The sequence below is a fragment of the Callorhinchus milii genome, unplaced genomic scaffold (genome assembly GCF_018977255.1).
Source record: "Callorhinchus milii isolate IMCB2004 unplaced genomic scaffold, IMCB_Cmil_1.0 Scaffold1, whole genome shotgun sequence".
NCBI lineage: Eukaryota > Metazoa > Chordata > Chondrichthyes > Chimaeriformes > Callorhinchidae > Callorhinchus > Callorhinchus milii.
Window position 1 is genome coordinate 89,980,524 of NW_024704742.1, and position 26,655 is coordinate 90,007,178.

Genomic DNA, 26,655 nt, shown 5'->3' on the forward strand with positions numbered 1-26,655 from the left:
TTGAATGAAAAGGTCTCCCCTTGTTTGAAAAGAGAATGTTATGCAACTAATTAAGGATTTTTGATGTGAATACAAACATTATGCAAACGGAAGAAAAAGCAGCACCTTAAAGTCACTTTCCCAAAAGAAATCTCAACATCATCCCATAAACGACTGTTTAAAATCAATGTAGGAATTCTCTGAAGTAGAACAGATGAAACGAAAATAACAGAAAAGTTGCTAAACTAGAGAGTTTCAATCGAGAGGCTGGGATTGTTCTCCTTAGAGCAGAGAAACTTGAGGGAAGATTTAATAGATGTGTTCAAAATGATGAGGGGTTTTGATAGAGTAGATAGGGAGAAGACAAATAGAAAGGGAAGACAAAGAGAATTGATTTTTACCCAAAAAATTATTTAGTGGTGGAAGCAGATTTGATAATGGCTTTCAAAAGGGAAAAGTTGCAGGGCTATGGGGTAAGAGCAGGCACTGGGACTAGTTAGTAGCTCTTTCAAAGAGCCGGTCCAGGCACAATGGACCGAATGGCCTCCTCCTCTGCTGTCGGATTCCATGATTCTATGTAAAATCAGCAACTTTAGTTACAATTAGCCTGAAATTCCACATAGGCTTTGCCTGAAAGACCACTTTGTTTTAAAAATTAAGATCATGTAGAATTGTGGAAAATTCTCAAAATTCACTTTAATTTGGAAGCTGGTTTTCCACAGTTCTTAAAAAAGAACCAGCTTCCAAATTAAGACTGGTGTTAAAAATTTGAAAAGAAAATGGTTCTAATAGCTAAGACTAGGAATTATTGGCTTAAGATTTGCATTCGGGAATTATGAGCATTCAGTTGTCAAACCGATAGGATAGTTGCAAAATGTTCTTCTGGTTTGTGTTAGTCCAGAAGTACTGACAAGCCATCAAAATGCAACATAACTATTTTTATCATGTTATACTAAGGATTTGCTTTGTCTGAAGGATAGCAAAATGCCTTCGTTCCACAAATATGGTTTGAGTTGCACTTTGGAAGACTCAAACAGCAGCCTTGCTAAGTGAAAAAACACCTCCTTAAAAACACAGATCCCATTTCTTTAATTACTACAGGAATATAACAATTTTAAAGGCCATGTTTTACAATCTTCCTTTATTGGCAGAAGCCTTCACATACAAAGCAAAACAATTAAGTCTCTGATTACTATCGGCTCCTCTGCTGCTAACTCTGCAGTCAAAAGTAATCTTGTTAATTCACCACCACAGGATCCGTTGGATTTCCCAATTGGATGGAGACTGCCAGGTTATTTTTCTCCAGAGTGACCTAAAACTATTCAATGGCCCGTTGAAAAATCTGCTTAATAACCTTGTGTAAGTACATAAAAAGGACCACATGGTTGCATAAAACCGTTTAAGTCATAAAATATTGCAATAAAACCCACAAGAACATAAGAAATGCTACACAAAAAAAGACTAAGGTCCATCGCTTTCCACCTTCCTGTCGGTCGCATGCACATATGTCCCAAACTCTCTATGTACTAATTCCCAGAATGTTATTTGCGAAAAGACAACTATCTAATCTGTGTTTGAAAGAATCAATACTTCAACCCATGATATGCTTGTTTCAGAAAGCTGCCCATATTGTACTAATAATGATAGATGCATCACACCACAGTATATGGCTATACAGATTAAAATGTTCTGCATGTAACATCTTTGATGGGAATGAAATGAAAAGCATGAAAGGAATAACATATCACCAGCATTGTCGTTCATAAATAACAAACTTTGCTTGTTTTCCTCACTGCTCTGGGTTTACAAAACTTCTCATCTATGTACATCCATTTGATCCCAGTGATACACAATGCATAACACCAATCCTTCATTCCTAGGTTTATCAGTCATGAGATTAATAACAATAATAATCCTTGCATTTGATATAGCACCTCATCACGTCAAATTTCTCAAAGCACTTTACAGAGCCAGCGACTGAATATGAGGAAGGAAGAAAAGCTGAGGATCAAACCAAATAATAATCATAATAATAATCCTTGCATTTGAAATAGCGCTTTTCACGTCGGGAGGACGTCCCAAAGCGCTTCACAGAACACACTGTAAAGTGAATTGACTGTATATTTGTGGGCGAACGCGGCAGCTAATTGCGCACAGCAATGTCCCACAAACAGTCGTAGATTGAAAATGACCAATTTATTATTGTTTTGGGTTTTTGGAGGGTTTATTATTAGGCGTGTGGAGTAAGGAAACTTGCCCAAGGTTTCGCCCTGCCTGGAATTGAACCCAGGTCTCTCGCTTGTAAAGTGAGTGCTCTAACCACTGAGCTACAGGATTCCACAAATACCAAAAGCACGATATAAATGCAAGTTGCAATGGTCTTTGGCTAAAAACATGAGAAATTTCAGGCCCCAAAGCCCGAAAATTCCACCTAGTTTTAAACTGCTAGTTAACTTTACCTTAAACTTGAACATTACTCAGAATTGAGGGTTAGGATAAATTCGATTTCAATTTGGAAGCTGATTTTCCGCTGTTCTTGAAAAGAATGGACTTCTAAATTAAAAATGAATGTAAGAATTTTCAACATTTCTGCCCTAAACTTTAAGGCAAAATGGTCTTGAAGATAAATACCACGGGCGTCTGGTTCTTGGAATAGCTTTACTGTACTGACTCTCTGTAAGGCGGAGTAAAATGCTCAAAGAAATCAATTTCCATGCAATTTCAGAACAAATTTTACTTATGAGGATTCCAGCTCCACAGAAAGGTTACGTTTTGTGTTCCAACACAATACGAACAGCACAGACACAATTGTCTGAGTGGCCTTTGTCTGTGCTATTAATATGGATGCTTCTATGGTTCCTAAGGGGATACATTTATGATTTTTCTTGACAGACTCATTGTGATAATTACCACAAAATCTCTCAAATTTCACCCCCACCCCCCAAACAACCACGCTCAGGGAAGACAGATAGAATTTGTAAGATTTTTGCTTAAAAAGCCAGACTTTTTAACATGTTTGCTTTTACTTACAGTTGTTTAAAAGTATGTCAATAAATAATTTTATGCTGTAAAGTCACTTCTGGCTTTGTAGAGTTTGAACCAATTAGTTACAAAAATGGTCAGCAAGGGAGTGCAGAATGCCCTGGTGATGTTGGCAGGCAAAGGGACTAAGAGCATGAAAAGCAACAAATAGATCATTGCTGTGTGGGAATTGGCTGCTGTGTTCACCCACTAAACACTTAAGTCACTACACTTTATAGAATATCCCTCAAAAAAAATTGGTCACGCAATCCACAACTTTGTGAGACACTGCCGTGCACAATTGGCTGCCACGTTTCTCCCACAAAACACACAGTCACTACACTTTACAGTATATCCTGTCAAGTGCTTTGAGACATCTCGAAGACACGATAAGGCGCTATATCAAATGCAAGGATTATTATTATAATAATATTTACAGTATATCCTGTAACCCTCTTGAGACGTCCTCCTGACTTGAAAGGATGATTATTAATGATAATAATTAACAATAATATGTGCTATAAACAGTAATAATTTTTGCCAGGGTGGTCCCGCAGGTCGATTTCATTCGCACACCCCATCCCCTTCATTTCATCTGGCCCACCCACTCCCTCCATAACTCGTAAATGTTATGCTATACTTATGGAAGGGAAATACAAATTTATGGCTTATGCAGTCTATGGACGTTTCTCAAATAGGGTATCTGGTGCTCAGCAGCCAATAGATTGGACCATCCTGATTTACACAATAATCAAAATGAATATCCTACCTATTGTTGTACTTCAATATTTGTCCATTCTTTGCCCAGCTGACAACAGGCTGTGGGATTCCTTCTGCTTCACACCTCAGTACGAGCCTTAGTGTCCAACTAGCCAGCAGCACCGTTTGCCCCACATAAGCAATCACTTCTGCTGACAATGGAAATCCTTTGTCGTTGGTCTTCCGCAGAATTACTGGCATCTTAGCTGTGTGAATGAATTCTTTAGAACTGGGCAAGTCCACCGAGGATAGTTTTGGTGTTCCTTGACCAGCAATTGTGGCTTTATGATACATAGTTTCCACTAAAGTGGAATCTGTGTTTGGTTTGGATTCATTGCCATCCAGCTGGCCTCCGGCAATCTCAGTGCTTAGCTGTGCAATGAAACGAGTAGCATACACATCCTTCAGCTCATCGGTTTGCTGTGACAGAATCCTGATAGTTTCATCTAGTCTTTCTTGATCTATTGTATATGTTAATGGAACAACAGCCTCCAGGTTGTGATCCTCCTCAGAGATGAAATCCTTCTCGATCGATTCCTGTGACTCTCTTGAATCCAGGCGATCCCTGGACCAACCTTTCATCTCAAGGAGTTTCAGGATAATACTGTCATATGGGTTGTTGTGGTTAAGGAAGAACCCATTTTTATTGGACTTGCTGCCGTTTTCTTTGGGGCTGACTGCCTCATTTAAGATTCCTTTCCCAATAATTCCCTCCTGTTTATTTGATGATGGAAATTCGATCAGTTTGTTGTTGCTTCCAAATAATTTGATCACAAAGTTTTCACGTACAGGTCCCGCCACGCATGTATAGGTGCCTATGTTTACTGGTTTCAGGCGATTTATCTTGATGTAACCAAAATGAGTGACCATAACATGGGATGAGCTTGATAGAGGTTTTCCATCTTTCTGCCATGTTATCATTGATTTTCTGACCCTTCGGACAGGACATCTGATGACCACAGAAGTTTTCGGGAGCAGGTACGCATACCCACCGATTGTGAATTGAAGCTTTTTCTCTTTCCTTAACTGGATATATACTTTACGAAGAGCCAGGATATGAGGTCCCGCACTTGAAATGGGCTTGTATTCCTTCCTGTTCTGCCCTAGATGCCAAAATAGACACAGAAATTAAAAGCAAATTAAATCTTGGGGAACCAGACATTGAGATTTTCCACCAATATATTTATAAATGTGTTTTACTGCACATTGAGTTGAGGGATGTTAAGAATAACGCCACTACTCTGAAATGGACCATGCTCTACTCTCTCTCTCTCTCTCTGCCCAACACTTGAGTCAAATTTGTGGTCTGTATCATATTGATCACATTGAATGAATCAGGGGCGAACATGATTCACATCATGGCCTGTGGCATAAGTCCTAAAGATGAATTCCAAGATGCCAGCTGAACATCTTTGGACAACTCATGTATCCCGTTAATGAAACAATGCAAGATACTGGGGTTTAGGTAAAATACTCCCAGTTTTTCTCTGACCAATCCAGGCAGTCTGAGTGTATCATTTGAAGCTACAGGAAGTCACTTAGATGAAGGTGCAAGTCCCCTTATTAACATAGGGCGCTATGATAGGCATTCGATAAGCTGAAATCAGACACTGCTCGGAATCGTGACAGTCACATTACTTTGCCACAATAGCTGGTTCTGAAATCGATTCAAATATTCTGACCACTGCTGCAATTGTTTGTTTTAGTGATCACAATGCTGCTTCATGATTTACTGGCTTATAATGAACCAGCAACTGTTGATAATCATCACATCACATCACATCACATCACAAGCATTGAAACAAGTGAAGGATCCAAAGGTTTTGGTATGAATATCCTCATATTCAAAATCATTGGAGAAATTGATCATGCTGTCAAAACGTTCTTTTATTTTAAAACATCAGCTGCTATGGCAAATCATTCTATTCCCACGGCACTATTGGAAAATGGAAGGGAGTCTCTCCTGGTGTCCTGGCCATCAATCCCTCAAATATAATTGGTCATTCACATCATGGCTTTTTATGGGACATTGCTGTGCACAAATTGGCTGTAGCATTCACCTATAAAATATACTTTATAGTAAATCCTGTTAAGTGCTTTGAGATATTTTGATGCTATGCTATAAGATGCTATACTGAATGCAAGGATTACTTACTTGTGCAAGGCGCTACAGAGCAAGCCCTGACCATTGCAGGACGAGGGAGACTGTAACAATCTGAGGAATTCACAGAGATAGAAACTCCATCTTTGAGCATTTTCGTGCACACCATGTCACGCCTCTGCACGCCCTCACCACAGGTCCTGGAGCACTGGTCACACACGGAAAGGACGGTAAAGTTACACGCCATACCTCTGCAGCCAGTAAAAACTGAAAGCCACTGTTTTCATTCAGGAAACATCAGTCTGAGTGCTGAGGAGCTACTGACACAGTAGTGAGTGTCTTCAAAGGAGAGTTTTGAAAAGAGCTCTCATTCTTGACGTATACATGTTAGCCTGGTTTAGTTGAAAGAATTTTTGCTTCTCAATAGGTTGTGGGTTCAAATCGCATGTCAGAACTTCGAACTTTTATGGTGAGGCTGACCCTCTGATGCAGTGCTGGGGTTATGCTGCATTGTTGGAAGACCCATAAGTTATACAAAAAATGTGATCAATGTAAATGTAGGCAGCCACGTCTCCAATAACCAACTCAAATATACAGAATCCCAAATTTTCACTTAGTCTTAGCCTATTTGCCAATTTTGCCTTAAATTTTAATGTGATGCAGAATTGTGAGAAAATTCTTAATTTCAGCCATTATTTGGAAGATAGTATTCCACAATCGGGCTTCCAAATAAAGACCATATTTTAAGAATTTTCCTCACTTCTGTGTCACAATAAGCTTTAGGACAAAATGGTTTTGCATGCTAGATTGAATTCCAGGCCTACAGTTGGTAGTCCTACCTGTAACCATTTAAGAGGCCACCATTCAGCAGGGCAGTCTACAATCCCACAGATTTTCTGGGTATTCGGTTTGGGGGATGAGCACAATTCCTGTCTTAGATCCAAGAAGCTGCCATCGGCCTTTCTCTGTTTGCACAGGAGTTGTTGCACCTGAACACCACCTCCACAGCTGCGAGAACACTTGTGTACAAAAGAAAATTTATTTTACAAACGTTATAGCAAAGAGTACAATTATCCTGAATTCTTCAGTGGGATATTGCCAAATGCTTCCCTTCCCCCTATCCCAATCATACCCTGGTAAATAGATAAGCTACAGAGAAATATCATCTTAACGTTAACTTACCAGTCTTATATTTTCACAGCATTTATCTACCCAGTTAATACTGGCAGAATTGAGAACATGTCCACACTTCCAATTCACACTAATCATAGAATTTTACAGCCCATTCAGCCCATCGTGCTTGTGCCAGCTATCTGAAAGAGCTTTCCGTTTAGTCCCACTCATTTCCTCATACTCTATCCTTTTATATTCTTTTCTTGTTCCCTTTTCATAGTGATGAGTTGTCAGCCTTAATCAAGGCTGTGTGTTCAAGGTTGTGAGTTCAAACCCCTAAATTGGGATTGTAAACTCACAATCTGGGCTGACACTCCAATACAGTGTTGTGGAAGGTCCTGTCATTCAGATGAGTCGTTAAACTGAGGTCCTCTCCTCTCGTTCAGGTGGAATTAGAGATCCCATGACACTATTCAAAAAGAGAAAGGAGTTTCTCTCAGTGGTCCCTAAGGGTCAACAATCCCCCAGATAAAAATGGTCATTCACTTCACGGCTGTGTGTGGGGCATTGCTGTATGCAAGTCTGTTAATAGCCTACAAAAATACACTACACTACTATACTTTACAATGTGGTTTTGAGACATCCTCCCAATGTGAAATGCAAGGATTTGTTATTAGCACTCATACAGTATTGGAGCCAATCAGATTGGCCAACTACCAACCATGGCATCCGAAACCATTCGGATGGGATTGCAGATACAATAGACTTTGGCTCAGAGCTGAGATCTCATTGGAGCTGAAGTCTCACTGACTACCTGATACACAAGGGATTGAGTTGAGCAAATGTAGTTTATGTGATGGGTGTTTGTGACAATGGTCAGGCAGCAGTGATGCTGCTAGACTGCTTTTTATAATAATAATACTAATAACCCTTACATTGGATATAGCTCCTGATTACATCTTCTAGACTTCTCAAAGAACATACTGTAAATTGAATTGACTGTATATGTTTGTGGGCAAAACGCAGCAACCAATTAGACATTAATGCCTCTCAATGTGCTTGATAAATGCAGGAGGTTTGGATGAGGAGGGTTTTAAAGGCAGGGAGAGAAGATGGCAATGCAAAGTGGTTTGAGAAGCAAATTCCAGAGGACAGACCAATCCGAATGTCAATGAGATTTACAGATAATGGACTGTGAACAGGCTGAGCTGTAAAGCCTTCAGCCCAACGATTACCATGTCCCATCACATCTGTTATTCAGCTACAGTATGTGTTTGATATTATAAAGCTGACATTGTTTTATTTCTTTTCCGTACTATAGGTTAGAATTAAAATGTAATCGATGTGGATAACATGTGTTACTGCTATCCACTGGTGTGTATTTTGCATAGCATTGGGCTTGTGATCAAACAACTCTCTCAAATGACATCTCATCTGATTACAGTAACTTACACAATCGACCTAAACACAACCAGTAAAGAAGTGTGTGTGCGGGTATGTTATAAAGCAAAGCAATTTCTCTTCTGAACATATATGTTAAAGTGTTTGTTTGGGTAGGATATGGAAAATAAGATTAATGTTCACAGGAAAAGAAACAGATTAGAATTTTAAAAAATGGAATTAAACAATGCGTAATGATGGCAATATCCAGTGTCTGAGTAACATGCACCAGGCAGGTGGCTAATCTCCACATCTTTGGCCTTAACTGGTTGCCCTTTATCCATCTAAATCCTTACCGTTAACGGCACCACTCGACTGCACAATCTCAACAACAATTCCCTATCATCTTTCAGCTCATGGCTAGCTTACTGCCATTAATTTGTGACAATTTTTTGTGTCAGCTAAGATGGAGTATTAACGTGGGCAGGCCCGGGCAGCGATCGACCGGGCTAAGTTTTCCAACAGTGTCCATAATTTTGCTCCCTCGTGGTTAATAACAGGAGTAGCTCTGCAGCTCTTTTGCTAAGGCAGTCAGGCTTTGTTTTAATCACTACACAAACGTGTGAGCAGAAGTGATTGTGCTGAGCTGTAACATTTCACAGTGAGTGTCTGGTGAATTCTGCAAAAATCTTGTGTTGCAAACAAACCGCATCGAATATTAACAAAGAACCAGTTATGTGCCTGTGTGTGTCAAAAAGAAAGACATTTCTCTCAGTAAGCATTGTGTCCCTAAATGCCCTTTGGTAAAGCAATGTCTGCGATTTTTTGAGGGGTTCCTCTTTCTTTGAGAAAACATTGCTCTGTTAATTTTCATGTCTCCTTCACAGAATGTTCAGGCACTCCCATGTGTTCCTTGATGTTTTATATTCTACTTACTCACCTGGAAACCACCATCATTTACACTGACATATTTGGCCATTTAATGAGATTCAAGTTCACTTTGGCTAACAGACTGTGGGAAAACTGAAAATAGCATCTTCCAAATTATGGTAAGTTTTTCTCAATAGGATTTGGCTCATGTATGTCACCATATATCACGTAACGCATGAACTATTATCATGCAGCACTATTCTACAGACAGTAGAATGAGACATTACAATAACAATAATTCCTACAAAAACAGAAGTCGCTGGGAACACTCAGCAGGTCAGGCAGCATCTATGGAGAATGGAAAGTGAGTCAACGTTTCAGGTCCATGACCCTTCGTCAAAACTGGGGAATTTTGGAAGGGAGAGGCTTTTAAAAACTAACAGACAGAGGGGAGGCAGATCAAGGAAGACAAAGGAAAAAATGGGGTAAGGGGCAGGGGATGATGGGTTAAAGAGGTGTTAATGATGCAAAACAAAGGGGAGCTTGCAACAAAGCAGGGGAAAATGATGTTAATAAGGGGGAGGTGAGTTGTTCCAATAGCGTAGGAGGCTGCGGATGGAGAGGTCTGAGTGTGAGTGGGAGGGAGAGTTGAAGTGGCAAGAAACCGGAAGCTCAGGGTTGTGCTTGCAGACAGAACGGAAGTGTTCAGCAAATCGGTCACCCAATCTGCGTTTGGTCTCCCCAATGTAGAGGAGACCAAATCGTGAGCAACGAATGGTGTAAACTACATTGGTGGTAGTACATGTAAATCGTTGTCTCACTTGGAAACTGTGTTTGGGGCCCTGGACATTGATATGGGAGGAGGTGAAAGGGCAGGTATTGCATCTCCTGCGCTGGCCTGGGAAGGTGCCAGGGGGAGCAGAACAATAATAATAATAAAAATAATAATAATAATCCTCGCATTTGATATAGCGCTTTTCACGTCAGGAGGATGTCCCAAAGCGCTTCACAGAACACACTGTAAAGTGAATTGACTGTATATTTGTGGGCGAACGCGGCAGCCAATTGCGCACAGCAATGTCCCACAAACAGTCGTAGATTGAAAATGAGCAATTTTTTTTATTATTGGTTTTGGAGGGATTATTATTAGGCGTGTGGAGTAAGGAAACTTGCCCAAGGTTTCGCCCTCTGCCTGGAATTGAACTCAGGTCTCTCACTTGCAAAGCGAGTGCTCTAACTACTGAGCTACAGGACTCCACAAACAACTGTTGGTGGTGATGGAGGAATGAACCAGGGAGTCACGGATGGAGCGGTCCCTTCAGAATGCTGAGACGGAAGGGGAGGGAAAAATATGTTTGGTGGTTGCGTCATGCTGGAGGTGCCAGAAATGGTGGAGAATTATTTGTTGGATGTTGAGGCTGGTGGAGTGGAAGGTGAGGACTAGGGGGACCCTATAATGGTTCTGGAAAGAGGGGGAGGGGTGATGGCAGAGGTGCAGGAAATAGGGCGGACACGGGCAAGGGCTCTGCCTACTACAGTGGATGGGAATCCTCGGTCGAGGAAAAAGGAGGACATTTCAATTGCTCTGGTGTGAAAGGTGACATCATCAGAGCAGATGTGGCAGAGGCGGTGGAACTGGGAAAAGGGAATGGAGTCTTTACAGGAGGTGGAGTGGGAGGAGGTGTAGTCCAGGTTACTGTGGGAGTTGGAGGACTTGTAAAAGATATCTGTAGATAACCTATACCCCGAGATGGAAATGGTGAAGTCGAGGAAGGAAAGAATCAGAAATGGACCATGTGAATGTTATGGAGGGGTGGATAGTGGAAGCAAAATTGGTGAATTTTTCCAGCTCACTGCGAGAGCAGGAGGCAGCCCCAACATAGTTGTCAATGTATCTGAGGAATAGGTCAGGAAGCGGACCGGAGTAGGCCCAGAACAAAGGGTGTTCCAGGTGGCCAACAAGCAGGCAGGTGTAGCTGGGACCCGGCGTAGGTTAATTATTGTTAATTCCTACATTTGGTATAAAGCCTTTCAGGTCGGGAGGATGTCCTAAAGCATGTCCTAAAGGGAGAGAGACTGCGGGATGGAGGTCCAGAGAGTGGGGGGAGATTGGAAGAAGGCCTTCCAATGGTGGGGTGGGAGAGGCGGGGGACGTGGAGCAGGCTGGAGCCCGTTGAGCAGAGGGAGCGGGTAGGATGGTAGGGGGTTAGGAAGTTGCAGAGGTAGGCGTTGAGCCACACCATGGAGGGTTTTGAAGGTGAGAACCGGGATTTTGAACTTGAAGCCAGTGGAGTCAGGCGAGGGTGGGAGTGATAGGATCACAGAGCCTGATGCGGGAGAGGACACGGGCTGTAGAGTTCTGGATGATCTGCAGCCTATGGAGGGAGGAGTTGGGGAGGCCAACAAGCAATAGGCTTGCATAGTCAAGCCTCGATGTAATGAATGTGTGTATGAGGTTTTCGTCGGCCTGCGGTGTGAGACAACGGCGGAGCTGGGTGATTTTGCGGAGGTGGGGGAAGGCAGAGTGGGTCATGGCATGGATGTGGGGTAGAAAGGATAGTTGAAGGTCAAACAAGACCCCAAGGTACCGGAGGCTTAGTAAGGTTTATAATATTAACATTTTAAATTCAGCAATTTTCAAGCTCACCAGTGATTACCAATGTAAAAAGCCAACCGAAGAGAATTGGTGCGATATAGAAACCTTATTAAACCCAAGGTTCTATCTGCCTGTTCAGGTGGAAGTTAAAGATAATAATAATAATAATAATCCTTGCATTTGATATAGTGCCTTGTCACTTTGTTGAGACGTCTCAAACTGCTTCACAGGATGTACTGCAAAATGTAGTGACTGTGTATTATGTGGGCGAAATGTGGCAGCTAATTGCGAACAGCGGTGTCCCACAAACAGTCTTGGATTAAGTGACCAAATCGTTATTTTTCTTTTGCTCTCTGAGAGATTCTTATTACTCCCGGAAAAGTGATCCGTCAATCAACTAACAATCAACGGAAAAGTGATCCATCAATCAGCTCTGGTTCCTATTTACTGCTAGGTAAATAGAGGCTTGTGGAATAAGGAAACTTGCCTACACTTTTGCCCTTTTGATCCCATGGCATTATTTGAAAAGAAAAGGGAGTTTCTCAACAGTGTCCTGGCCAAATTCCCAAATAAAATCAGTCATTCACTTCATGGCTGTTTGTGGGACATTGCTGTGTGCAAATCGGCTACTACATTTGGCTATAAAATACACAGTCATTATACTTTAGAGAAACTTTGTGAAGCTCTTTGAGATGTTCCTAACATTATAGGCGGTATATCGGATAGAATGATTGTGATTATTAGTTAGCATTTCAGAGGACAGGCCTGCTTAACCCATTAGGACCAAAACAACCAAATAAATAAATCTAACAGCTTTCACAAGGTAGTTGAAAACAATGAATTCCAGCTTCAATTGAAAAGGAATGCAGAAAAAGCACATTGCAACAATTAAGAAACAGATTGGTTTTACTAAGACCATTTACGATAGAATTAAAATGGGACAATGTTTTTAAGTGTACCAACCACAGTTTCTCTCAGTTTAGTGAACAGATCTGGGTACCGCTTAGGCAACTCACCTATAAAGAGTGAGCGATAAACTAATAAATTGTGAACCATTTCACATTACAGAGCAGCACTGATATAAACCCGGTGTACCGGATCCATGAAATCCCAATCGATAGCAGGATTAACTGTGCATGTGCACAACAAGCCAGTTCACTCCCCACACACTGACCAGTTCACTCCCCACACACTAAGAAGTTCACTCCCCACACAATGGTCAGTTCTCTCCCCACATATAACATTGCCAAACATAGCAAGATGTTAATATACTACCCCACCTGTCCCCCCGTCTCTCCCCCTCACTCTCTGTCTTCAAGTCCTGCCTCACAACTTCTCCCAGAGTGCCTACATGACCTTTTCTTCCACCCCCCCTACTGCATGTTCTACCAACTCTGCATAACACTCCGAGATGTTACCCTATATGAAGGATGCTAATTACATGCAGGTTGCTGTTACTGTTGTTGTACGCTATCTTCTTGCCTCTATTTTCTTTTCCTTAAAAAAAGAAGCCAGTTTCTGAATTAATCACTGAATTTAAGAATTTTCCCCAAATCTGTGCAAGTTTAAGACAAGATGATCCATCCTACAGCCTGAGCCTGAGTGGAACTTCAGGCCTGCTGGGACACGAAGATGGTCATTTCCTGCACTGGAAAATCCTACCACTATTCGGTGGTATCTGTGTAAAGTGCGACGGTTTACCTCTTGCCATCCTTCTGAGTGCCAATCAGGTAGGCAGTCAAAGCGATTGCAGGCTTGCACATGGTCAGGCTTTGGCTGCATGCAACTCTCATCACCCAGGACCACGGTCTCGTTGCTCTCCCGAGACAGCAGGTGTGTACAGATCACATCCCTGGTCTGCAGGCCGACCCCACAACTGGCTGAGCAGGAGCTCCACTTCCCAGCTTCCCACCTGTAGAAAAACCAATAACTAGCAATTACTCATCTGCTCTGGATTAAAAAAGCAGCAGTGGTATTTTTCACATTTTAATGCAGTAAAAAAAAACTACAACATTTTACAACAGTATCTGGTTATTTTGCAAGAAGCCAGACACCTGTAGATTTGGAATTCCATGACTAATCCTAACCAAAACCGTCTGCGACTTATTTTATTCAGTGTACTGGCAGGATACCACAGTGCAGGAGAGGCATTCTGTTTATTGTGTACATTTGCCAAGGTGTTCTAAATAGCTTGTTATAGCTCATTGCTGTACAGCTGGGCTGTATGTCAATACCTGCTGCACGCAAGAGTTCCCTGTGTCTCCACTCCTTTTACTGCAAATATACAGGCAGCCCTGATCTGTCAAGTCTGGTCGCAAGTAACTTACAACAAAGCAAACTCGCAGCACAGGCAGGATGAGAACCGAGAGGCTGGGCTGCACTATGTCTGAGAGCAGATTGATAGCCCGACGTCAGTGATAAGGCTCTTATTGTTTGCCAGCTGAGATGAAGGATATCAAAGTTTCCACGGAGAAGACTAGATGTTTCAAGATTGTTTCTCTCTGGGGCTCGCTGGGCCACAACCATTTGCCTGTTGTTGCAATCCTCCAGAAAAAAAATGCTCGCTCACTTCATGGCTGTTTGTGGAACACTGCTGTGTGCAAATTGGCTGCCGGGTTCATTCACAAAATGCACAGTCGCTATGCTTTACTTTGAATCACGTGAAGTGCTTTGAGACGTCCTCCTGATGAGAAAGGCGCTAAACCAAATGTAAAGATTATTATAAAGATTGTAAATATTATTATTGTAGAGTTATCTTTCTAGACTACTCAGGATTTTGCATGCAAAGTATTTCACCAAAAACCCATGCTGACATTCTCTTGTTTAAGGTCGTGCCCATTCAAATCCTGCTCGTAAAAATTTCAATGTCTCTCAGCTTTACCCACACGTACTGGGGTTACACTGAATGTACTGGTGCTAATCATCACATGCTCCATTGCCCACAAATATACAGTCAATTCATGTTACAGTATATTCTGTGAAGCGCTTTGAGACTTCTAGAAGACATGAAAAACGCTATATCAAATGCAAGTATTATTATTATTATTAATGCTCCCCCGAAGAGGATTTACAAATACTACTACTAATAATAATAATCTTTGCATTTGATATAGCGCTTTTCACGTCGGGAGGACGTCCCAAAGCGCTTCACAGAACATACTGTGAAGTGATTTGACTGTATATTTGTGGACAAACGCGGCAGCCAATTGCGCACAGCAATGTCCCACAAACAGTCGTAGATTGAAAATGACCAATTTATTATTGTTTTTGTTTTGGAGGGAATATTATTAGGCGTGTGGAGTAAGGAAACTTGCCCAAGGTTTCGCCCTGCCTGGAATTGAACTCAGGTCTCTCGCTTGCAAAGCGAGTGCTCTAACCACTGAGCTACAGGACTCCACTATCTCTATTCCCAGGACATAGATTGTGACACAGTAGTTTCCACCGGTTGGTGTAACACACATCTGCTTACCTGCAGATATTGTGAACAATAAATGCTTTATGCATCTTGTTGAGAATACTATACTTTAGATCTGAACAGTTTCATTTCTCGTCACTGTCTTTCGTCACTCTCTTTCGCCCCTCAAAAAGCATTGTGCTTTATCCTTTACAATTCAAGGGTCGTACAGAATTTATTTCACCCTATGAGAGATGGGGGAGAGAGATAGGGAGAACAGAGAGAGAAAGAGTCAGGAGGTGAGAAACAAAAGGAAAGAGAGAGAGAGAGAGGTCAAGAAAGGAGAAAGCGAGAGAGAGTGGAAGTGAGAAAAAGTTCAAAACTTTTTTTTGGTCATCCGGGTGTCTGACACATGCAGAAACCCATCTCCATGCTTAAGCATATCCAAACTAAGCCGGAAATTCCATGCATCCCACCTACACATGGAAACACCAGAGATAGATTGTTGGAAGGGAATGCGCACTCTCTCCCTGGAGAGACGCATCTTGCTTACCTAATTCTGGAAAGTATTAGGCACAGGTTGACAAGAGCCTAGGCTTGGGGATCCCAGACTGTGTGTTGCGGTAACTGCTGGAGTCTAACCACATAGCTTCCCATTGATATTGCTGTCTGGCAATTTATTCAAGAGGTGAGAGAGAGAGAGAGAGAGACAGGAGAGAAAGAAGGAGGAAAGAAGAGAAAGAGAGAAAGAAAAAAGCGAGTGATGACAAAACAGCGAGAAAGAGAAGGGGAAGCGTGGGGAAGGACTAGGGCGAAAGTGGAGAGAGAGGGAGGGAGGGAGAGTGAAGAGAAGAGAGGGTGAGGGAGGGGAAAGAGGTGAGGAGAGAGAGCCTGAGAATTGTCATGCTTTGGAACAATGATATTTTAATTTCTCTTGTCACTTGGTCCTCTCTCCCTCTTTCTTTCTCGCACTCTCTTGAGATTTCCACTTTCAAAATGGAATGACAATTAATCGCAAACTGAAATAATTTTAATGGCACATGGGACAAATCTGCCCTTGGGGTTTTGCCTTAATGTTTCCACGATCTTAGATAAATATGTCTTGCACAGTTGAGTGCTTAGGCCTAATCTTGCGTCTTAATTCACAGAGCCCATTATATATGACACAGAATAAAGCCACTTCAATACAGTATCCAGCAACAATTTGACCTTTTTGATGTCTCCAGGTTTTTTTTATCATGACATTTCTGGAGGAAGTCTTTCCCAAAATACAGTACGTGCTTCTCTTAAATAATGAGTGCTTTGTTAGGATTAAATATTTTACCTCCCTCCCTCTCCAGATATTTATGATTAATATTGTTGCAAATCTTTTGGTAACATTAACCTCTAAGGTTAATGCAGGTATTGAGTGCAAACACTGTATTTGATGATAGATTGACAGGGAGACAGAGTCAGCAAAGACAAACAGACAGACATTCTTTTCCTGCAATCAACAATCTGCCTTCATCCACGGACCATGCAAGATTATTTCTCCCTGTTTTGAGTTTAGGTTTCCATCAATGCATTTCTTTTCCATTGTTTCCTACATCGAACAATTAGCAGAGCAGGATAGAACCTGCAAACAGAGACATAGGTCAAAATATTGAAGTGCTTGTTTCATCTCCCCTGCCCGATAGTTGGATGAGCATCAAGCCAGTCTGCCCCTGCTCTCTGGAACTTTACCTTGGAATAAAAATAATAATCCTTACATTTGATATGGTGCCTTATCACATCTTAGGGATGTCTCAAATCACTTCACAGGATATAATGTAAAGTTGTTTTGACTGTGTGTTTTGTTGGTGAAATGCGGCAGCCAGTTTGCACACAGCAATGTCCCACAAACAGCCATGAAGTGGATGACCAATTTTATTTGGGAGATTGTATGCCAGGACACCAGGAGAAACTCCCTTCTCTTTAATGTCCACCTGAACAGGCAAACGGGATGTCCGTTTAATGTCTCATCTGAAGGATGGCATGTCCGACAATGCAACACCCCCCCAGCACTGACTGGAACGTCACCTGAGATCTCGTGAGTCCAAGTCCATTGTGGGACTTGACCCCACAACCTTTTGACTCAAGAGATGAGAATGCTACCACTTATCCAGGCTGACACATGGAATCCCTCTGCCTCACTCCCTCCCTCTCTACTTTGAAAGCCCACCTTAAGATATATCTCTTTGAAGGCTCTTTTGGTCAATTTTCCCCTCCACCTATCCTCTTATCCTCTTCAGCTTCACCAATGGCATCTCTCCACCTCCCCCCCACACCCACACACACACACAGCTCGGGTGCCCAGCTAGCTCTATGAAGTTCTTCGAGATGTCCTCCTGACATGAAAAGGGCTTAATAACAATAAATTGTATTTTGTATTGAGGGAAAATCTATTTCATCCACCGTCTCCACTTCAAACTTCTCAAACGGTTTCTCCTCTAGCCCCCACACTGTCTTGTGCAGCATTCCTCAGGTCTCTGTCCTTGGTCCCCTCCTCTTCATTATCTATGTGCTCCCTCTTGGCGACATAATTCGCTGACACGGGGTCAACTTCCACATGTATGCGGGTGACTCTATCTCTCTGCCTCCACCCTCGACTCCAGGGCTACTGGTATCCTGGCTTCCTATCACATAGGGGACCAACCTGCCCGCTCCCTCTGCTCAGCGGGCCTCGGCCTGCTTCACATCCCTCACCTCTCCCACCCCACTATTGGCGGGCGGGCCTTCAGCCAATCTGTCCCCACCCTCTGCAACTCAATGCTACAGTCCCTGCACCTCGCCTTCTCCCTTACCTCCTTCAAGACCCATCTCAAGACCCTCCTCTTCAACCGTGCTTTCGAACACCCTGCTTCCCCATTGCCCTCCACCCTCCCCATCCCCGACCCCCAGATCGGATCTGAAACGCTGATTGTCCAGCACCCTGGGACATCCTCCCGACGTAAAAGGTGCCTTTCAAATGTAATTTTGTTGTTGTTGTATGTGGATCACAATATCTGTTTTGTGCCACTAAACCCAAATTTCCTTATGAACTCAATGCAGAGGTTGACATATTGGGGTACATTTTGAGATATTCTTAACAAGTTCCTTGTCTTAATTAACATAAGGAATGGATTAAAGAGCGTCACAAGTTTCTTCCTAATTTCTTTACTTAACACAGCTCTCGCTAATGGAGCATAACTGTATTTACTGTGTGGCTGCTAGTCTACAATCGTTTTGATTGTGCCTGGGCTGTTCAAAAGCATCCAACTTTGTACTTGTGCAGAGCACTGAACTTGTACGTTGGATTGTTAATGCTACTGCGTGCAATTGGATCTGAAATATCATTAAAAAAAATGTGCATTGATATAAATAAGGTTCAATAGTTCAGTCACACAACAGACACAGTACCAGTTTGGGACAAGCTTCCCTCTTACCTCAGTCATATAACTATAGTTTACCTGGGCAGTTCAGATTTAGAGACAAAGCATGTGAACTGCTTTCTCATACTGCTACACTGTATGTTGCAAAGTGAACTCCTTATATTCATAATCTTCTTCAGAGGCACTGTCTGACCCCTTTTAAACTGTCGGCTCTTCACTATCAAAGACATCAATCGACCAATTAATCGACCAGTGAAATATTTCTGGAGCAGAGATCAGCAGGAATTCTAAAGGCATTCCTTATTGATCCTAGTGAGAATCTTGCCAGACAATGCTCTCAATGGAAAACAATGTGGTTTTAGCTGGTTAAAGTCCAGCAGTACTCCAACGCACACGCTGGGGTTCCCAAGCCTTGCCGCTTGCCAACTTGCTCCTAATACTCTCTGGAATTAGGTAAACAAGGATGCATCCCTCCAGGGAGAGAGTGCGCATTCCATTCCAAACACATGCAAATTTCCACATGTAGGTGGTATACATATGTAGAACTCTCAGTTTGGTTTGGATACTCTCAAGCATACAGATGAGTTTCAGGAGTTTCCTAAGAAATCTTTCAAAAAATAATCTTAATTTTGCAGTAGTTCTTAATGTGGTTATCGAGAAACACCACAAAATAAAAACTAACTGGAAAGCTGAGCTCTGCTTAAACATTGCGAGCAAATCAGGAGAATAACTCCAGGCTTCAGGCACATGCTATTTTCTTGCATGCACCAGTTTGACCCAATGCTTTGTACATCTTAGTTTGGAGTTTGAGCTTAACATTGCTTTGTTTTCTTTGGCACAATATCATTGACCACTGGGTCATTAACTCCGCTTGTTAATGAGCATGAAAGAGTCTGGTCTTATCGCGCAGATATCACTCCCCAAACTTCCTCCATTAATTAAGCCCCCTCCCCCCTTTATTTCCTTAATAAACAAATAAAGAGAACATTACAGAGAGAGAGGGCAGCCAATGATTTAGTACCTTGTCTCTGCTGGAATAGCAAACAATCACAAACTCAAATAAATGTCAAACCAAAAAGCAATTCAGCCGGTGAATCTATAAACAATTGACAGCTCTAACAATCTGACCTCAATATATTTGGCATGACAAACAATACATTTTAATAACAGGCGTAATGAAATTTTGCTGTCAATCAACAGCCTTATAGCAAGTTCGCTGAGCAGCTTGTGTGTTTATCATCAAACCCAACCTTACGATAAGGGTTTAGAACCCCGGTGTGTTACAACAGTTAATGATAATATTATTAATAAAATGTGGATGTGGAGGAAATTACTTTTGACTAATAATCCCTCAAAAAAATAATAAATTGGTCATTTTCAATTCACGACTGTTTGTGGGACACTGCTGTGCGCAATTGGCTGCCGAGTTTTGCCCATAAATATACAGTCAATTCCCTTTACAGCATATTCTGTGAAGCGTTTTGAGACATTTAGAAGACATGAAAAGCGCTATATCAAATGCAAGGATTATTATTATTATTATTAAGAGAGGGTAAAGGCAAGGAGCAACGTCCTGAGTTTTTTGATAAGCTAAACAAGCATGTGATTCCTAACCGGGATCAAAAGAAACAGTTTGGCAATAAGACTGGAGAGAGATGAAACCAATATGTTGCTCATACCATTAATGCTAATCCGCTGATCAGTTTGGAATTCAATAATTTTCCTCAGGCACATGGAATAGCTTTTTCCTATGGTCAATCCTGTTGCAAGCAAAGAACATTCATCTCTAGGCATTCCCATAATAATACTAACAATAATTATAACCTTTGCGTTTGTTATCGTGCCTTTCACGTTGGGAGGACATCTCAAAGTGCTTCACAGGATTTGCTGTAAAGTGTATCGACTGTGTATTTTGTAGGCGAATGTGGCGGCCAATTGTGCACAGCAAGTTAAAAGCCGAGTGATGGATTGCTGTTTGCCAGCGACTAAAATTCCTCACTGAACCGGGCTGTCAGAAATAATCTTAGGAACAGGACATCTTTACAGCATAGTTTTTTTAAAAAAAGAAATAAAACAAAGGAATTGGTTAGAGAAGCTCTCTTATGGGGACCAGGGTTCAGAAGACGGCACAAATGCCTGCTTGCATTTGAAACGGGCTGAAAATCATTTGTGCAGATGTATTATGATAAAAGATGTGAATATTTTGAAAGTAGCGAAGAACGTTCAGTACTCAAAACATTAATATCCAGCTTGGCCAAAGAAAACGTTTCCTTAATGGAAGAGCGAGCTTATCAGGAAGAACCAGCCTCATGAGCGACATTCCACAATAAGCTGTCTCCACAGGTCCTATTCATTCTTTCTCTCGTCTGCTGCCTCCTCACCTCCTCACAATGAATAAAGCCATTCTTTGATGCAATTTATTTTTTCCTCTCTTATATCGTTTGCTCTCTTCTATCACGAACACATTGCTACTGCCGCCGCCACTGCTTATTCTACTCCATTCGGATCACAGAAAATCATTTGGTGCGCTCGTTTCATGTTAAGGTGTTAGTCTGGCTCAGTTGGTAGCACTCTTGCCTGAGTCAGAAGGTTGTGGTTTCAAGACCAACATGTGGACTTTGGGCTCATTGTCTAGCTTTATAATTGTTTGTAGGACATTGCTGTGAGCAAAATTGGCTGCCAGGTTTGCCTAAAAATTATAAAATCACTATACTGTACAGTAAAATCCTATGAAGCGCTTTGAGATGTTCTGATGACATGAAAGTGTTATAATACAGGGATTGTTATTATCATTATTTTAAGTATCACCTGTTGAGCTTTACCACATTTCAGCCAGGTTGACTAGATAGCGTATTGAAGAGTGGATAAAACTTCCATCCAGCTTGCGATGGGAGAGCAGTCAAGCCAGGGACAAATCTGCTTCTTATGTATGACATGGCAATTACACTGAAGAAATTCTCTTTCTGAATTGTCTTGCTCTCCCACCTACAGGAGAATGTGTGATGGTGAATGGCAGTACTGGGGAGGACAAGAGAAAAAATGGAGGATGAAATTTAGGGAATTAAAGAAAAGGTAACACTTATATGGATGTATTACCAGTCAAATGATTGACATGCTTTGCCTTTCGGTGTCTTATGATAAGCATTTAATTTGAGGTATGACCCACCATCTTTGTTCTCCTCCTTATGGAGGGGATGTCCACTTTGCAGAATGAGCTCATTTCACAATTGGGGCATACCCTAATGACAGATGTATATCTTTACATTCCATGGAAAGTAAAAGAGAGCGTTCCCATTGAAATAACTACTGAATTGAAGTCCCTTTCCAGCCTTATCGGAAATAAATGACAAACAGCTTGTAGGTATGTAGGAAGAAGTAAATGTGCGGAATATGTGAGTGAGGGGATTCTGATCCTTCTTTCCTCCTCTTGAAGTCTCGTTGACCTCTCTCTCTCTGCTAGTTATCTTTTATGTAATTCTGTGCATTTAGAAAATACTAGCATTGCTGCAGTCATCCTTCCTCATTCGTCACAAAATGTAATTTATATTATCATATGTTGGATTCCAGTGATAGCCCTTGTTTGAAAGTCACCAAACTACAGAACCCCAGAAAGTGATTTTCAATTTTGTTCAAGAAAGATATTCACCATTGCAGTGAAGGAGAGAGAAAGGGGGATGAAGAGAGGTGGACAAGGAGAGATAGAGAGAGGAAGAGGGAAAAAAGATGGAGAGCAATACAAAGGAAGAAAGATAAAGGCACAATAGGGAAAAGAGAGAGAGAGGTTGGTGGAGAGACAGAGTAACAGAGAGGGGGGATTTCTTGACATAGACATGGCCCTTATAGTGTCTACTGATACTACAACAACAACAAGATTACATTTGTATAACGCCTTTCAAGTCAGGAGGATGTCCCAAGACGCTTGACAGTGTACAGGATTTTCAGTTTATTGGTCATCCATCTGCAATTGTAACTGGTAAGGATAGTTTTTCAACCAATGGATTAGGTAATATAAAATGCCAATACTGTCTTTTTTTGTCAGTTTGAAGTAGTGTTAGAGCAATATTCACTCATCAAACTATAGTATTTATCTCAAAACTATTATGAGGTTGAGAATACACCAGTCAGCAGTAAGATAAAGCTCCATATTCAGCAAAATGAAAAAAGAAATGCTGGGGTTTTCTTCTTCCACTTCACCCAGTACTGGAGGAGAGGTTGAAATACCCTGTTGGTAACATTATCCTCTTTGATTGGTGGCAGAGAACACTGTATTGGTCATTGGTCTTACCAATTGACACTGGTAAGGATATTTACACATTCAGTGGTCATTGATTCAGCGGTCTCATAAGAGATCTACCATAAGGACATAATCATTGGGAATGTACCTCTCATATATTTTAGAGTGCTATTTTGAGATCTGAGGGTAAGGCACTCGATAAAATTGGTCAAGCACTTCATGCCTGTTTGTGGAACATTTTAGGCACAAATTGACTGCAGTGTTGACCTACAAAATACAGTCACTAAACTTTATTAAAAATCCTGTGCTTTAAGATGTTTTCCTGACATGAAAGGCACTTCATCTAATGCAAGGATTATTATTATTTGAATTGAAATCAGAGAATGGCATGCGTATCGGGTAGAATTTTAATGGACGGCCTCAGGAAATTTGCGGGAGCTAGAGTAAAGTTTGAAAGACATGACATTTTTAAACATTATGATATATTAAAACCAGCTACATTTTTATTTTCAACTTGACTTTACTGAACATTTCAAGAACACTCAGGACTTCTCCAGATCTGCCCTGTGATGAGATGGTGGTGCAGGGCTTCACGAGTGTCAGGTCACTGTGGTGTACGTCCACTCCCTAATCTTATTCAGGGATAACCATTAATAAAAATAATCCTTGCATTTGATATAGCACCTTATCACGCCAATGAGACGTCTCAAAGTGTTTCACAGAATATATTGTGAAGTGGATTTACTGTGCATTTGTGGCAGCCGATGGCACATAGTAGTGTCCCAAAAACAATTGTGGATTGAGTTTCTTTGGGAGAGATTATTACCCCCAGAAAGTGATTCACCAATCGACTAGCACCAGGTTCCTACTTACTGCTAGGTAAACTTGCCTTAGGTTTCGCCCTGCTGCGAATCAAACCCAGGTCCTCTCACTTGCGAAGCGTCATTACTGGCCATCTATAGCCGTGCTAAAAGGCCACCTGCCATCACTGTTGGACGGTGCATTGCATCCATAGAAAAAAATGAGTTTTAATTCCTTCAGTTCCAGGAACTGCTCATTGGAGATCATTTTTGCTCAACCAGAAACAAAGCCCAGAATATAGCCGGTCTCCCAAATATCAAAGCTTGAGCGGCAAGCTGGAATTTCCTTCTTCTCTTTCCTATCATCTGCCATTGAGTCTCATCTCACACTCTGTTCTCTCTCTCTCTCCTGTCAAGTATCAGCAGGCATCTGCTCTTTTCATTTTCACTGAAAATAAATTCCCAGAAAATTTGAAGGGTCACTTCAGTAAAATAATCAGCTTTTTATTAAAAGAGCTGAGTCCATCCTGCAGAGGACCTTATCCAGCTGAACCCAGAGAGGGCTGTGAGCTCAGTGTACAACCAGGCAGAAAGTTGTCCCAAATGGCAGATCGCATTTCAAATGCTTCCTGATTCTGGTGGTAATAGGCAGGGGATGTACGTAAATCATGATGAGTAAGAATGGCATTTCTTTTCGATGCTTTTTCTTGTGGACTTTACAATATTCTGCACTTGGTTGCCGCGTTTCGCCCACAAATATACAGTCAATTCACTTTACAGTATATTCTGTGAAGCAGTTTGAGACGTCTCGAAGACATATATCAAATGCAAGGATTATTATTATTATTTATTAAAAAAAAGATTCTGGCTGAAGAACTAAAGATTCATTACAGACTCATTGACAACAAAAATAAGCATTACACGAATTGTGACCGTGCTCCAAAGTGGCATGGTTCCAGCTCAGCACACTGTTGCTCAGTGGTGGCAGAATAATGAAAACTCACTGCAGAAGTCGAGAGGACTGGGGTCATGTCTTGTTTATGCATGCTGGATGGGGGTACTCGTGTGCCAAAACTAAAGTTACAGAGAATCACAGCATCCGAGCTCATAGCAAACCGCAGCTTCCTTTAGTGTGCACACCAGTACCACAAACGTAACCTGTAGGTGTTCTCCTGAAAACACACAGTGACCTAACTTTGCAGTCGTTTCCATAAAATGCTTTGTTGTTCTCCCATAGTGAAAGACTCTGTATCAAATGCAATATTATTATTATTATTGTTTTATTATTTTGACAGCTTCCAAAATATGAACTCTCTTACATACAACATCACTGAGATTGACTGTGATTATCGTACTATTAAGAATTGTTGGTTATGTGTTTAACTATTTTTCATTTTTTTTGAGCTAAAACAATAACAATTAACTTGGCAGGATAGCAGAAGAACTGACCCATTAACAATGATGTATGTTTTGCTCAAACATTACATGTTTGTTAACGAGTACACACGTGTGTTTTGAAGACAATATCTTTTATTAATTGAGGGAACAAAACACAAGCTATTTTATAGCACTTTATATTTTAAAAGTCTCAAAGATTGTGTTGTTTCTGCTGGGTGTCTCACACATGTGGAAAGCAATCCATGACAAAAAATATCCAAACCAGAATGTGAGCTCCACATATGTATAGTACTTACACATGGCATCTTCCCTGTGAATGGAATGCACGCTCTCTATCTCAAGGAATTTTACAGTGACTATTATCAAGTTCAATGACTGTGTTTTGTAGGCATACTTGGCAGCCATTTTTTCCCACAGCAATGTCCTATAAATAGCTATCAGGTTATTAAGGCATTCAGTGGATTGTAGCCTAGGTTGATGAAAGAAACTCCCTTCTCTTTTGAAATAGTGCCATGGGATTTTAATGTCAACCTGAGGGCAGGCAGATGGATCTTGGTTTAATTTCTCATCCAAAGAACTGCATCTCCAAAAATGCATTGCTCCCCAAGAACCAGACTGGAGTGTCAGGCCTAGACTATGAGCTCTAGTCTCAACACGGTGCTTGAACCTACAACATTCTGAGAGTGCCACCAACTGACCCAAGTTGGCATCAACCACCACCGCAGGGGTCTTATTGAATCTCTGAAGCATATTTTTGGCTATTATCATAATTCACAGTGGACATTCACATCAACATGTGCATATAGTGGGGTGTGATGATGTCCGCTCTAAATGGTGAATGGTTGAGTAATAATCTCTAAGACCCTGTTAATCAATTCTCAGGCACAGCACATATATTAAGTAGATTAACTAGGAGGCTGCTCCTAGGGTCAAAACATTTTATTTCCTCATTAACAACAGGGTGTAAAATATGATTTTCATAACTTGTCTCCTGCCCCGGGAGCTGGATGTGAGTCGTGCCAACCCTCAGGAACTCTACTGTGACACAATCTATTTTGAGTTGCCGGATGACATGGCGGAGTTTGGGTTACCAGCAGGAGCTGCTATTAATGGCAGGCAGCATGGAGCAGTAAGAAAAAGCTTCATGTCTAGCAGCTATTAATAACTCCTGTTACGAGTTTAGTGTTTTAAGTTCCACTATGCACCCAACAATGCCATTCATGGCAATCTTTTTGCAAATGTTATTGAAGCCTTGAAAGAGTTAATATTGAAATAAGGTTTCAGGTATTGGCAAGGATTCTAGGCTGTGAATACAAAATCCTTGTTCGCTGAGCTACAAATAGAAAATAATGTTTTAAAGACAACTACAGAGTGACAGAACCATACTCTCACATATGCTATAATGTATTTCTATATGCTGTGTATCTGTCTTACTTTAGTTAACACTCTTCCATTTATTAGGTGATTTCTCTTTCCTGCACAACCTACTTATACACCAAACACACAAACCAGTGCCCACTTGACTCTGCTCAGACATTACCCAGTGCCACCCAGCAACCACTCACTGAAAATGGCCTTGGAGAGAATGCCTAAGGCCTTTGTACCCAGCCAGGACAATAAT

At 41.4% G+C, this 26,655-nt stretch overlaps 1 protein-coding gene across 1 annotated transcript in view; it reads right to left on the reverse strand.

The window, feature by feature from the left end:
• The window catches only part of LOC103178080 (ADAMTS-like protein 1), a 162,562-nt gene that overhangs the window by 50,920 nt on the left and 84,987 nt on the right, over window positions 1-26,655 (reverse strand). The window contains exons 15-18 of the mRNA XM_007892594.2: window positions 13,521-13,731; window positions 6,700-6,879; window positions 5,915-6,068; window positions 3,770-4,862 (exon numbers count right to left, since the gene is read on the reverse strand). Coding sequence (XP_007890785.2) covers window positions 3,770-4,862; window positions 5,915-6,068; window positions 6,700-6,879; window positions 13,521-13,731 — 1,638 coding nt within the window. The remainder of the gene's footprint in view (window positions 1-3,769; window positions 4,863-5,914; window positions 6,069-6,699; window positions 6,880-13,520; window positions 13,732-26,655) is intronic.